The sequence below is a fragment of the Cherax quadricarinatus genome, chromosome 63 (genome assembly GCF_038502225.1).
Source record: "Cherax quadricarinatus isolate ZL_2023a chromosome 63, ASM3850222v1, whole genome shotgun sequence".
NCBI classification, from domain to species: domain Eukaryota; kingdom Metazoa; phylum Arthropoda; class Malacostraca; order Decapoda; family Parastacidae; genus Cherax; species Cherax quadricarinatus.
Genome location: NC_091354.1, coordinates 14,437,657 through 14,452,876, shown reverse-complemented (window position 1 = coordinate 14,452,876; position 15,220 = coordinate 14,437,657). Strand labels below are relative to the sequence as shown.

General features: G+C 37.9%; 1 protein-coding gene across 1 annotated transcript in view; it reads left to right on the top strand.

Annotated features, from left to right (window-relative positions):
- The window catches only part of Rpn9 (regulatory particle non-ATPase 9), a 52,087-nt gene that overhangs the window by 24,480 nt on the left and 12,387 nt on the right, over window positions 1-15,220 (top strand). Inside the window, exons 4-5 of the mRNA XM_070098643.1 lie at window positions 6,797-6,900; window positions 12,393-12,579. Of these exons, the coding sequence (XP_069954744.1) occupies window positions 6,797-6,900; window positions 12,393-12,579 (291 nt within the window). The remainder of the gene's footprint in view (window positions 1-6,796; window positions 6,901-12,392; window positions 12,580-15,220) is intronic.

The window sequence follows — 15,220 nt, the reverse complement described above, 5'->3', positions numbered from 1 at the left end:
GCATGGGTCAAAATGAGCCACGACACCACACGCTACCCTTGTTTACCTCTCTCTCGAGACGAAGCCACGGCTGCCCACTAGCGTCAGTATGCCCGTTACTAGTGAACAACCCATGCTGTTAAAGTCAAACCTGGTGAGCTTCAACCAGGTCCAAATAAGGAAAAGAAACAGAAAAGAGAAGGGGACTCTCCTTCCAAACAATAACATCTCCTCCCTTCTCAGCACTATCCTAGTAGGCACTCGATTTTTTTCAGCAAAGTAAAGTGAGGTTAAATTTGCATTTATTTCATCTAATTCTTTTGTATTTATGTATATATTTTAGTATTAAGCAGTGTTTAAATTATTTTATACAACCCCATCAATGTATAATATGCCAATAACAATAGGATTTTTTCGTAGGAACGGATTAATTGTTTTTCCCTATATTTCTTGTGGGAAAATTCGTATGGTATACGTCCTGTTTGGTATAAGTCCAAGGTCCTGGAACGGATTAAGGACGTATACCAAGGTACCACTGTATTACATGAGAGTGGGGTGGGCTGGCCTGGCTGGCTACCATACCTCCCATGCCTACTTCTCTCAAATAAATACTACTCACCTCTCACTCTACATTAAGACTACAAATATTTTAAGGTAAGCAATGAGTGTACCGTATATGCATTTTATCGCTCTGGGGTGCTTTAACCCTTAAATGGTCCAAACATATATATACGTTTTTTCAACATCTGAAAGTATGTAAAAAAATGTAGATCTTCTTTTGTACAAAGTTTTACATTTGAAAACGTGTAAAAAAAATTTTATCTACATTTTATTTTTTGTTACATATGAAAATATATTAAAAAAAGTAGATCTACTTTTGTAGCACTGCAAATTTGAACGTCGATTTGTTTGGACCGTTTAAGGGTTAAATGTCGTAGTATATTAAGACTACAAATATTTTGAGGTAAGTAATGAGTGTACTGTGTGTGTGTATTTAACTTTTTATTGTTTTTAATGCCTAGTTCTATTGCTAACTTAATATATGTTAGTGTAAACTTGTTATCTGGCATTTATATGCAATTTCTTTCTTTCAACGTATCAACTGTATCCCACCGAGGTGGGGTGGCCCAAAAGGAAAAACAAAAGTTTCTCCTTTCAAATTTAGTAATATATACAGGAGAATGGGTTACTAGCCCCTTGCTCCCGGCATTTTAGTCGCCTCTTACGACACGCATGGCTTACGGAGGAAGAATTCTGGTCCACTTACCCATGGAGATTATATGCATTTATAAGTGGAAAAAATGGCATTCTGCTTTCCAGCGGTGTCTGCTTTCCGACTGTAACCTGAAACCTAACCTGCTGTATAAGTGGGGCCCTACTGTATATGAAATTTTAGGTATGAAAAATAAAAATAAAAAATGTAGTTTCTCTCGCAAGTCAGCCATCTCCCACTGAGGCAGAGTGACCCAAAATGAAAGAAAATCCCCAAAAAAGAAATTACTTTCATCATTCAACACTTTCACCTCACTCATCAATAATCACAGTCTGCAGAGGCGCTCAGATACGACAGTTTAGAAGTACATTGGTACCTCTGGATACGAACAGCTGAAAACTCGAACAATTATGTAAGTGTATTTATGTAAGTGCTTTTGTAAGTGTATTTTTGGAGATCTGAATGGATTAACTTAATTTACATTATTCCTTATGGGAACAAATCCGTTCGGTATTGGCACTTGAACAGCCTTCTGGAACGAATTAAGTTCATATCCCGAGGTACCACTGTATATGTATTATAAATACAGTGGAACCTCAGCTTACGAATTTAATCCGTTCCGTGACCTTGTTCGTATCCTAATTTGTTTGTATGCGGAGTCAATTTTCCTCGTTTAAATTAATTGAAATGCAATTAATCCATTCCAGCCTCTCAGGAGGCATGACAAAATAATGCTTTTATCAACCCTACGGCTTAGTTATCTATCAAAATTCATCTAATATAACATAAACAATATTAGTAACATAGAAACATGATATATACCCTAGAATGCATAAAATAGGTCATAATACGGCAAGTGATGGCAACACGGGCAGCGGCAGAAAGCATCCACCATTTACTCTTCCACTCTAGTATCTTCCCAGTCTATAACCCCACACCTAGTTTGTGTTTATCTATGATTAGTGGTGAGGTTGTCACATGTGTAACCACAGGTGTGGTCAAGACAGATGTATATATAGGTGAAAACATGATCAGCGTGGCCACAGTGATGGTAGTGGCGGCATCCACAGTGGTGGTGGTGGTGGCAGCGGCGGCCACAGTTGTGGTGGTGGTGGCCAGCTGCCCCAGTCTATGCTGCTGCCTTCTTCGTTTCTCTAGCATTTTTCATAGTTTATAATCGCTTCTTGATGATTGTACACAAATACTGTCTCTTTGAGTAAGGCATTGTGTAAGAAATTTGTACAGCGTAAGACAAAATTACGCATCCCAAGGGTCTGCGGCGGTCACTCAGAGTAGCACACCTCTTCTTCCTTTTGACTCTTGGTCGGCACTGAGATAGCCGTGGTCATAGCAGCTGTATCTACAGCCACCCAGAGGGTTACCAATTTCTATTTTGAAGCATTTGGCACAAAAAAAATGAAAAAAAAAATATATGAAAATGTCTAAAAGTGACAACATATTACTACTATTATACAGTGGACCCCCGGTTTGCGATATTAATCAATTCTTGAGAGCTCATCGTAAACCAAAATTATCGAAAAGCGAATCAATTTTCCCCATAAGAAATAATGGAAATCAAATTAATCCGTGCAAGACACCCAAAAGTATGAAAAAAAAAAAATTTACCACATGAAATATTAAGTTTAATGCACACAAACTGAAGAAGACATGCACAGTTTGTAGTACTCTACTAACAGTAGAATACATGACACTTACCTTTAATGAAGATCTGGTGAGGATTGATGGGATGGGAGGAGGGGAGAGTGTCGAACTTATTGTTTAGAAGGGGAATCCCCTTCCATTAGGACTTGAGGTAGCAAGTCCTTTTCTGGGGTTACTTCCCTTCTTCTTTTAATGCCACTAGGACCAGCTTGAGTCACTGGACCTCTGTCGCACAATAAATCTGTCCATAGAGCTCTGTACCTCCCATTCCTTTACGATTTGTCTAAAATGGGCCACAACATTGTCATTGTAATAGTCACCAGCACGGCTTGCAATAGCTGTGTTAGGGCGATTTTCATCCATAAAGGTTTGTAGTTCAATCCACTTTGCACACATTTCCTTAATTTTTGAAGTAGGCACAATGGATTCCACAACTGGCATAGGCTTCTCAGGGTTAGCCCCAAACCCTTCAAAATCTTTCTTAATTTCCATACTAATTCTCACCCTTTTTACCACAGGGTTGGCACTAGAAGCTTTCTGGGGCCCATGGTGACTTATTTTGCAGAAACAAGCACCAAAAACGCTGTGATAATGTGGAATGTACCGAATGTATCCTTAGATGCTAGCACAATGGCTGGCTTGTAAACACTGATACACATGTGGACACGTCTCGGACGAATCGCGTATACCGGGTTTTTTTAGGGGAACCAAGGCAAAAATTTTGCATTAAAATGTATCGAATACCGGATTTATCGGATACCGATGGCATCGCAAACCGGGGGTCCACTGTATTGTATTATTATCATTAGTAGTAGTAGTAGCAGTAGTACATATGTATTATTATTATTAATAATAATTTAGGGAACTGGAGCACAGATCCAATTCCCTAGATGAAGAGCCTATCACCACGTACATACTACTACTAATAATAATTATTATAACAATAATAATAATACGTAATATGTAACCACAGGTGTGGTCAAGACAGATGTATATATAGGTGTAGACATGATCACTGTGGCCACAGTGGTGGTGATGGCGGCAGCCACATTGGTGATGGCGGCGGCAGTCACAGTGGTGGTGGCGGCCAGCTGCCCCACTCTATGCTGCTGCCTTCTTCATTTCTCTAGCTTTTTTCATAGTTTCTAATCGCTTCTTGCTGATTGTACACAAATACGTACTGTCTCTTTGGGCGAGGCATTGTGTAAGAAATTTGTACAATGTACGACAAAATTACACATCCCAAGGGTCTGCTACGGTCACTCAGAGTGGCACACCTCTTCTTCCTTTTGACTCTTGGTGAGCACTAAGATAGCCGTGGTCATAGCAGCTGTACCTACAGCCACCCAGAGGGCTATCAATTTCTATTTTGAAGCATTTGAAACAAAAATATGAAAAAAAAAAATACGAAAATATCTAAAAATGACAACATATTATATTGTATTATTATTATTATTATTATTATTATTATTATTATTATTATTATTATTATTATTATTCTTAGTACATCCATATTATTATTATTATTATTATTATTATTATTATTATTATTATTCTTTCTTCTTTCAACGTACCAGCCGTATCCCACTGAGGTGGGGTGGCCCAAAAGAAAAAACTGAAGTTTCTCCTTTTAAATTTAGTAATATATACAGGAGAAGGGGTTACTAGCCCCTTGCTCCCGGCATTTTAGTCGCCTCTTACGACAAGCATGGCTTACAGAGGAAGAATTCTGTTCCACTTCCCCATGGAGATAAGAGGAAATAAACAAGAACAAGAATTAGAAAGAAAATAGAAGAAAACCCAGAGGGGTGTGTATATATATGCTTGTACATGTATGTGTAGTGTGACCTAAGTGTAAGTAGAAGTAGCAAGACTTACCTGTAATCTTGCATATTTATGAGACAGACAAAAGACACCAGCAACCCTACCATCATGTAAAACGATTACAGGCTTTCGTTTTACACTCACTTGGCAGGACGGTAGTACCTCCCTGGGCGGTTGCTGTCTACCAACCTACTACCTACATTATTATTATTATTATTATTATTATTATTACTATTAATTTAGGGAACTGGAGCACAGATCCAATTCCCTAGATCAAGAGCCTATCACCACGTACATACTAATAATAATAATAATTACTATAACTGTAATAATAATAATAATAATAATAATACAATGTAATAATCACAGAATTGATGAGAGGAAAAGGGTGAGTGGTTCACTTTGGAGTCTGTGGAGACAAAGAACTTTGTCCGTGGAAGCAAAAAGGAGAATGTATGAGGGTATAGTTGTACCAACACTCTTGTATGGGTGTGAAGCATGAGTGATGAATGTTGCAATGAGGAGAAGGCTGGAGGCAGTGGAGATGTCATGTCTGAGGGCAATTTGTGGTGTGAATATAATGCAGAGAATTCGTAGTTCGGAAATTAGGAGAAGGTGTGGGAGTACCAAAACTATTATCCAGATTGCTGAGGAGGGGTTGTTGAGGTGGTTCAGACATGCAGAGAGAATGGAACAAAACAGAATGACTTCGAGAGTGTATAAATCTGTAGTGGAAGGAAGGCGGGGTAGGGGTCGGCCTAGGAAGGGTTGGAGGGAAGGGGTAAAGGAGGTTTTGAGTGCGAGGGGCTTGGACTTCCAGCAAGCGCACATGAGCGTATTTGATAGGAGTGAATGGAGACAGATGGTTTTTAATACTTGACGTGCTGTTGGAGTGTGAGCAAAGTAACATCTATGAAGGGATTCAGGGAAACCAGCAGGCTGGACTTGTCCTGGAGATGGGAAGTACAGTGTCTACACTCTGAAGGAGGGGTGTTAATGTTGCAGTTTTATAAATGTAGTGTAAAGCACCCCTCTGGCAAGACAGTGATGCAGTGAATGATGATGAAAGTTTTTCTTCTTCGGGCCACCCTGCCTTGGTGGGAATCGGCCGATGTGTTAATAAAAAAAAAAAAAATAAAAATAATAACAGTAAGAAGAAACTTCAAAAGACTGCCATTAGTTGGTGCCACCATCAGCAAAACATTGGTAACCACTGCTAGTGTACTTTTCACCTGTCTAGATTTAAGTATTCTATTAGTATTAGGTTAAGTCTGCCTGAAATGCCTCAGCATGATAGTGGCTTTCTTTGCTCCAATCATATTATGATATGTAAACACACATTGTAACCTTTGCAAAGAAATAAATTATTTATTTATTTATTTAAGGAACCTCCGTTGAGGGGGAAGTTCGCATCCTGAAATTTCGTTCATATCCAGAAGCAAAAAATTTACCAAACGACGGTTCATATCCTGAAAAATTCGCATGGTGGGACGTTCGTAAGCCGAGGAGTTTTTACACAGGAGGATACCAGCGAATTCCAGTAATGATAAATTATGTAGAACAGGACGATAATTGCACTATTAGGGTCACAAGTCCATGCAAGGGTTCTAAAGGAATGTGCTGTTCCTGCCTTACGAATTTATTAACTTTTTTCACTAAGGTATTTGAGGAGGTAGATCATGGTAATGAATATGATATTGTGTATATGGACTTCAGTAAGGCTTTTACTCGGCAAGTTTGCCGATGACACCAAAATAGGCCGTCGAATTCATTCTGACGAGGACATTTCCAGGAAGATTTGAATAGACTGATGCAGTGGTCGGAGAAGTGGCAGATGCAGTTTAATATAGACAAATGCAAAGTTCTAAATGTTGGACAGGACAATAACCATGCCACATATAAACTAAATAATGTAGATCTTAATATTACGGATTGCGAAAAAGATTTAGGAGTTCTGGTTAGCAGTAATCTGAAACCAAGACAACAGTGCATAAGTGTTCGCAATAATTTCCACTGTACATAAATTAGTTTTGTAACTGATTTGGCTGTATTTGCTTTTGCTTTCAATTATTTATTGTTGTTCATTGTGATCATTTTTATGATTCTTTTAATTTTTAGGTAACTTTGTCACGACTAGAGGATCAAGCAAGAACGAAGAAGATTTTAGATGAAACTGAAAAAATGCTAGATGAGATTGATGGAGTTACACCTGTTCATGGCAAGTGAGTTCATATTGAAAAGTAAATAATTTTCCCAATAATCATAGGTTAATATTGGAGTATTCATAAGACTGGTTAGCCTCAGTTCCAGTCATCTATGGGGGCCCATTATTGTTCCATATATAGTATGTAGATGAAAGTGCTTTTAAGAAACAAGGGAACTGAGATTTGAGAAAGTGCAAATATTCTGTGAATGCATAAAATAAGGGTAAGTTTTATGAGGCTGTGTTACGAATTTACAAAATAGAATTACATATAAATTCATATATTAGTGCTCATGGAAGTAGAGTTCCATTTTCTTGGCTCCACTTCTTAACTAATTGATCTGTGTAATGCCTTTTGAGCTCATGGTCTCCATCATATTTTGTTTTAAATTCTTATGTGGATTCAATCTGAGCATACATGTACTTTTCTTAGTGTTTTTCATTTATTTTTCACTCCTATGTTGAAGAAGTTCCTTACATTACTCAATCATCAACCAGGCTCTCATTCTTAAGAATTGGAAATACAGCCTCTCCTCACTTAGTGACATACTCATTTACTGATAACTAGGACTTTCGATGGGTCACTGTCCAGTGTGCATACCTAAATAATGTATATTAGAGCTGATTTTCTCTATTCTGTTTATTACAATATACAGTACACTACTGTATAAACATTTAAAAATAAACTATATACTATAAACTATATACAAAAAAGTGTCACAAGTGCTATCACCAATCATTGCAACACTCTTTAACAAATCCATTGAATCCTCCACCTTCCCTACAGTACTCAAAATAGCAAGGGTCACCCCGATCCACAAAGGAGGAGACCAAACAGAGTTGAATAACTATAGGCCAATATCCAACTTACACCCTCTCTCAAAAATCTTCGAAAAATTAATTCATAAACGAATCTACTCCTACCTTATCTCCCAAAACATACTCAACCCCTGCCAATTTGGATTCAGGCCTAATAAAAATACTAATGATGCTATTATACACATGCTAGAACATATATACACTGCAATAGAGAAAAAAGAAGTCCCACTGGGGATCTTCATTGACTTACGTAAAGCTTTTGATACAGTTGACCATGACTTGCTCCACGTAAAATTGTCACACTATGGTATAAGAGGGCACTCCCTCAACTACCTCAAGTCATACCTCAGCAACAGAAGCCAATATGTGTACGCAAATGGGGCAAACTCTTCTGCACAACCAATTACAGTTGGTGTCCCACAGGGAAGTGTCCTTGGCCCTCTTCTCTTTCTCCTATACATAAATGACCTACCAAATGCTTCGCAATTACTCAAACCCACACTATTTGCAGATGACACTACATACGTCTTCTCCCGCCCGAGCCCAGTCACGCTAGTCAATACTGTAAATACCGAATTACAGAAAATATCTACCTGGATGAGGACTAACAAACTTACACTAAACATTGACAAAACCTACTTCATTCAGTTTGGTAACAGAGCTACAGATGTCCCTCTTAACATAATGATAAACGGATCACCTATCACAAAGCTAACAGAGGGAAAATTCTTAGGAATCCACCTTGATAATAGACTCAAATTTCATACACATATACAACAAATTTCTAAGAAAATTTCCAAGACTGTAGGCATACTATCGAAGATACGGTACTATGCTCCACAGTCAGCCCTCCTGGCCCTATATCACTCTTATTTACCCCTATCTCACCTATGGAATTTGTGCATGGGGCTCAACAACAAGTAACCATCTCAGACCACTAATTACCCAACAAAAGGCTGCAGTTAGAATGATAACAAATTCTCACTACAGGCAGCACACTCCACCAATATTCAATACACTCAACCTACTCACCATACAAAACATCCATACTTATTACTGCACCTATTACATACATAGAACACTTAACTCTGATATTAACCCTCCCCTCAAACATCTCCTTGCCAACCTCAACAGAACACATGACCATAACACAAGGCACAGATCACTCTTTGATGTTCCTCGTGTCCATCTCACGCTATGCAAAAACTCAATGCACATAAAAGGCCCTAAAATCTGGAATTCATTACCTGTAAATATAAAAGAAACACTACCTGTTTATAAATTCAAGTCTCTTCTCAAAGATCACTTACTCACCCAAAACCAAATAAATACTGAATAACTGAACCTTATAAATTGTATATCTTAAATGTTTCTCACAATTATATCACATAAATGTTAAACCTAAAACCCAATCTAACTTTATTATTTTTTAAATACACTACCTAACAGAATACTCCATACGACTGAATGTACAACAATGCATGCAACCATATGACCTGTCTTTGTAATACTCACTTGTGCTTTATAGTTATCTGTTTACATTAATGTTTTATCACTGATTTCATCATTGCTTAGTTAATCTTAAGTTAATTTTAAGCCAGCCCGTAATGCTATGCATAGTATAAGTGGCTTTGGCATGCTGCTCTTATCTGTATTTTTTTGTACCTCTGTATGTGTGCTCAAATTGTAAATAAATAAATAAATAAATAAATAAATAAATAAATGGTGCAAAGGTGACATTAAAACATTATTAAAGATAAGAAAAACCATATCACGAGCGGGGATAGAACCCGCTACCCTGATAGTATGCTCCTTGCTTAGCAATGAACTCAGATACCGATGTGGTCTTATGAACGGAACTGTATGAACTGTATGAACGGCTGTATTATACTTTAGAAATGCATGCATGATGATTTTTGAGGGAATGCCTTTCCAAGCATCAGCAATCCACTAGTACACAGTCCTGTACGTTCCAGATGTGCACAGTCCTGTATGTTCCAGATGTTTTTGCGATTGAAAATTCCCTACTGCCATTTACCTTCTGTTTATTCTGTTAATAACTGGCCTTAACTTATAATGGCTTTTTCACAGACATTGAAAATTTCTAGTAAAAGGTATAACCGTTTGCCTGCATTTTTTTTTTTTCCATAAGGTAGAACTTATTTTTTTAATACATAGGTCTTCAGTTTATCCCAAATAAAGAAAAGGGGTTACTAACCTCTTGCTCTTGGCATTTTAGTCGCCTCTGGTGATACACATGGCTTACAGAGGAAGGATTCTTTGCAAACAATATTAAAGATATGAATTTAATTGAATATACAGGAGGGCCCCGCTTTACAGTGTTTCACTTTACAGTATTCTGCTAATACAGACATTTCAAATTATGACCAAAACTCGCTATATGGCTCCCCCCCACCTGACTTTCTCATACAGTCACTGCACTCCACCCAGTTTGTTTACATTCTTTGTGAGCTCTGTAAGCACCATGTCTCTCCATTATGTCTGGATACTCCAAAATTTCAAGTGTTTTTAAAAGTTATTTCATATTTTATGTATACTCTGATAATTATACTTATGTATACCTGTACCTAAATAAACTTACACACTGTGCTGGCATGCAGGTACATATTAAAATCAGTAAGAGTGTCTTATGTCTCGAGATGCCATATTAGTAATGATAATACTCAATAATAATCACTGAGTCTCATTATATGTCATATATTACGTTAATATACACATTTTCATTAATCCATCTATGATATTTTTCAAAATTACTATATAATAAACGTGATATGTAACATATAAAGATGATAAATGCACCCCACAGTAGAATAAATTAACATAAATATGAGATGTGGTAGCCAGACAACTTGTAGAAGTGACAGCAAGAATAACGTTTTCTCTAGTCCAATATTAGAGAAAATGTGTTACTGAGGGTAACTGTAGAAAATTGTTCCTTTCATATGCCTTCACTCAGAGCATCATTTCTTCTAAAAATGGTGTTACATGAGAATGGGAGCGTTCCTCTTTATTCTACTGTATCAACGTAGAGACAACTTGTACACAAACCAGAAGTGTTCGCCTGGTTTGTTTACAAAATTCGCATCTGAGTGGTTTGTTTACATAACTCCTCGCATGTCCTCTCTCATGTACTCATTCTTTCTCTCTCTCTGTCTCTCTGTCTGTCTGTCTGTCTGTCTGTCTGTCTGTCTGTCTGTCTGTCTCTCTCTCTCTCTCTCTCTCTCTCTCTCTCTCTCTCTCTGTCTCTGTCTCTGTCTCTGTCTGTCTCTCTCTCTCTCTCTCTCTCTCTCTCTCTCTCTCTCTCTCTCTCTCTCTCTCTCTCTCTCTCTCTCTCTCTCTCTCTGTCTCTCTCTGTCTCTGTCTCTCTCTCTCTCTCTATCTGTCTCTCTGTCTCTGTCTCTCTCTCTCTCTCTCTCTGTCTCTCTCTCTGTCTCTCTCTCTGTCTCTCTCTGTCTCTCTCTCTCTCTGTCTCTCTCTCTGTCTCTCTCTCTGTCTCTCTCTGTCTCTGTCTCTCTCTCTCTATCTGTCTCTCTGTCTCTGTCTCTCTCTCTCTCTCTCTCTGTCTCTCTCTCTCTCTCTCTCTGTCTCTCTCTCTCTCTCTCTCTCTCTCTCTCTCTCTCTCTCTCTCTCTCTCTCTCTCTCTCTCTCTCTCTCTCTCTCTCTCTCTCTCTCTCACTCTCTCTCTCTCTCTCTGTCTCTGTCTCTGTCTCTCTCTCTGTGTCTCTCTGTCTCTGTCTCTGTCTGTCTCTGTCTCTCTCTCTCTCTCTCTCTCTCTCTCTCTCTCTCTCTCTCTCTCTCTCTCTCTCTCTCTCTGTCTGTCTGTCTCTCTCTCATTTATTCATTTTATCTCATTTACACACCTCTGACCATACATTAAGACTACAAATGTTTTAAGGTAAGTAATGAGTGAATTGTATGTGCATTTTATCGCTCTGGGACGCTTAAATGTCATAGAATATTGTGTGGGTGGGGTGGCCTGGTATGGGAGCCTGGCTGGCTACCATACATACCACACTTGATTTCTTACAATAAATATTACTCATCTCACCGTAGATTACGACTATAAATATTTTAAGGTAAGTAATGAGTGTGCTATCTGTGTATTTTACTTTTTTATTGTTTTTTAATGCCTAGTTCTATTGCTAACTTAATATATGATTGTGTAAACTTGTTATATATGTTGTATTTATATGCATTTATAAGTGAAAAAAGGGTTTTCCACTTTACGGCGACTTCCGCTTTATGGTGGTAGCCTGGAACCTAACCTGCCATATAATTGGGGCCCTACTGTACAGCTAAAATTAGTTTTTTTTTTTTTTTTTTTTTTTTTTTTTTTTTTTTTTTTTTTTTTTTTAATTGGCCATATCCCACCATGAGGAAGTGGAAGAGAATTCTTCCTCCGTAAGCCATGCGTATTGTAAGAGGTGACTAAAATGCCAGGAGCGAGGGGCTTGTAACCCCTTCTCCTGTATACATTACTAAATTTAAATTTTTTTTATTATTTCATATCTTAATATGGAAGATAATTGGTAATATTTCTTATTCTGAGCTTGGGTAACTGTATTATGTCTCAGGTTAATAAATAAAAGATATTTTAATTGACAGAACAATTTTTTTTTTTTTTACTTATAGCCTTAATGGATCTATTAAAAATATTTTTGCATCTTACAGGTTCTACTATTTGGCATCAGAGTTGTATTGCCGAAGTGGAGCTCATTCTGACTACTACAGGGCTGCTCTCCGCTACCTTGGTTGCACAGAGGTGGATGACATGGAAGCGGAGGCCAAGAATAAGCAAGCTTTTTATCTTGGACTTGCTGCACTCCTAGGTGATGGCATCTACAATTTTGGAGAACTGGTTAGTGTAACATTTTGCTGTACGTATATTTACTTAAGGTGCTCAGCAGAAATGGGTGATATTTTATAGTTTGTAGGTGCAGTTTGTTAAAAAACTTTTGTTTTATTAGGTTAGATTTGTTAAGGTTGGGTTCTAACTCAGCCCAATGCAACACATTCAATCCCAGCCTGACCCAATCCATCTGAACTTTAAATTAACCTAGAAACCTAACATCGACATAACCTAACCTAATAAATATTCATCAGTAGTACTTGCATTATTGATGCAGGAGTCATGCCATACTGTTGATAACACTCGTCTTGTTCACAAAACTTGCAAATTACTTGATAAAAAGTAAATTCTCATAATTTACACTCTGTAAACATTGTTCAGCTTATGTTGTTTATAAATGAAATGTTACTGGTTTGGTGCAAGATAAACAACACACAGTTTTCCTCTCATAAAAGTATGTGTGTGCCTAATATCTCCTAAAATAACAATTAGTGCAGTAAACAAATGTGTGCCTGGGTTTGGATATTTTGCTTGTATGGTAAAAAAAAAAAAAGGTAAATGGCTGAGGTCTGCCGAGAAGCTAACGTAAATATTGACTAATGTTTATTCTGCTGCCTCATGCACTTGCTCCACTCTCTCCTCTTTCTTACTCCTACCAGATCTTAGTTATCCCTGCCTGATCCATGAGGTCACTGCCACTGTTTCATCATCAACATTTAACCATAATTCAAAATATTCTCTCATATCTTTCCAGTACTTTTAATTCCCCATCTAATTTCTCCTCTCTTTTGTTGTTAGCTGCCCAGTAAATTTGCTTCCTAGGCTTTATCAATTTATTAATCCCTCTCCAAAACTGTTTCTTATTCTTTAGTAATTAATACAGGAGAAGGGGTTATTAACCCCTCACTTCTGGCATTTTAAGTCACCTTTTACAACATGCATTGCTTATTTATGAAGAATTCTGCTCCACCTCTTCATGGAATTGAAAAGAAATACAGTGCTTCAAGGAGACTCAGGTTAGAGTATGTAGGAGAGAGGGAGATTGTTTCCCAGTAAAAGTAGGCCTTAGACAGAGATGTGTGATGTCACTATGGCAGTTCAATATATTTATGGATGGGGTTGTAAGAGATGTGAATGCTTGGTTGTTGGGAAGAGATGTGGGATTAAAGGATAATCTAACAAAGTGGGAGTTGTCACAGATGCTTTTTGCTGATGACAATGTGCTTTTGGGAGATTCTGAAAAAAAGTTGCAGAGGCTAGTGGACAAATTTGAAGGGTATGGAAAAGTAGGAAATTAAAAGTGAATATAGAAAAGAACAAGGTGATGAGAATAACAAAAAAATTTAGGTAATGAAAGGCTGGCTGTCAGATTGGAGGAAGTGAATGCATTCAGATATTTGGGAGTGGACTTGTCTCGCAGATGAGGCTATGAAAGACGAGGCAAACCTTAGAATTGACAAGGGAAAGAAGGTGTGTGGTGCACTGAGGAGGCTGTGGAGACAAAGAATGTTATTCATGGAAGCAAAGAGGGGAATGTATAGTGGTACCAGTGTTCTTATATGGGTGTGAATCATGGATGGTGAATGTTGCAACAAGGCGAAGGCTGGAGGCAGTGGAGATGTCATGTCTGAGAGCAATGGGTGGTGTGAATATTATGTGGAAAATCCATAGCTTGGAGATTAGACGGAGGTGTGGGGTTATTACAAGTATTATCCAGAGGACTTAAGAGTTGTTGAGATGGTTTGGACATTTAGAGAGGTAGAACAAAATAGAATGACCTGGTTTCTTTTTCTGTCTCATAAACACGCTAAGATAACAGGGATATCTTGCTACTCCTACTAACACTTTGGTCACACTTCACAGACACGCACATGCATATATATATATACATACATCTAGGTTTTTCTCCTTTTTCTAAATAGCTCTTGTTCTTTTTTATTTCTTCTATTGTCCATGGGGAAGTGGAAAAGAATCTTTCCTCCGTAAGCCATGCGTGTCGTATGAGGCGACTAAAATGCCGGGAGCAATGGGCTAGTAACCCCTTCTCCTGTATACAATTACTAAAAAAGAGAAGAAGAAAAACTTTATAAAACTGGGTTGCTTAAATGTGCGTGGATGTAGTGCGGATGACAAGAAACAGATGATTGCTGATGTTATGAATGAAAAGAAGTTGGATGTCCTGGCCCTAAGCGAAACAAAGCTGAAGGGGGTAGGAGAGTTTCAGTGGGGGGGAAATAAATGGGATTAAATCTGGAGTATCTGAGAGAGTTAGAGCAAAGGAAGGGGTAGCAGTAATGTTAAATGATCAGTTATGGAAGGAGAAAAGAGAATATGAATGTGTAAATTCAAGAATTATGTGGATTAAAGTAAAGGTTGGATGCGAGAAGTGGGTCATAATAAGCGTGTATGCACCTGGAGAAGAGAGGAATGCAGAGGAGAGAGAGAGATTTTGGGAGATGTTAAGTGAATGTATAGGAGCCTTTGAACCAAGTGAGAGAGTAATTGTGGTAGGGGACTTGAATGCTAAAGTAGGAGAAACTTTTAGAGAGGGTGTGGTAGGTAAGTTTGGGGTGCCAGGTGTAAATGATAATGGGAGCCCTTTGATTGAACTTTGTATAGAAAGGGGTTTAGTTATAGGTAATACATATTT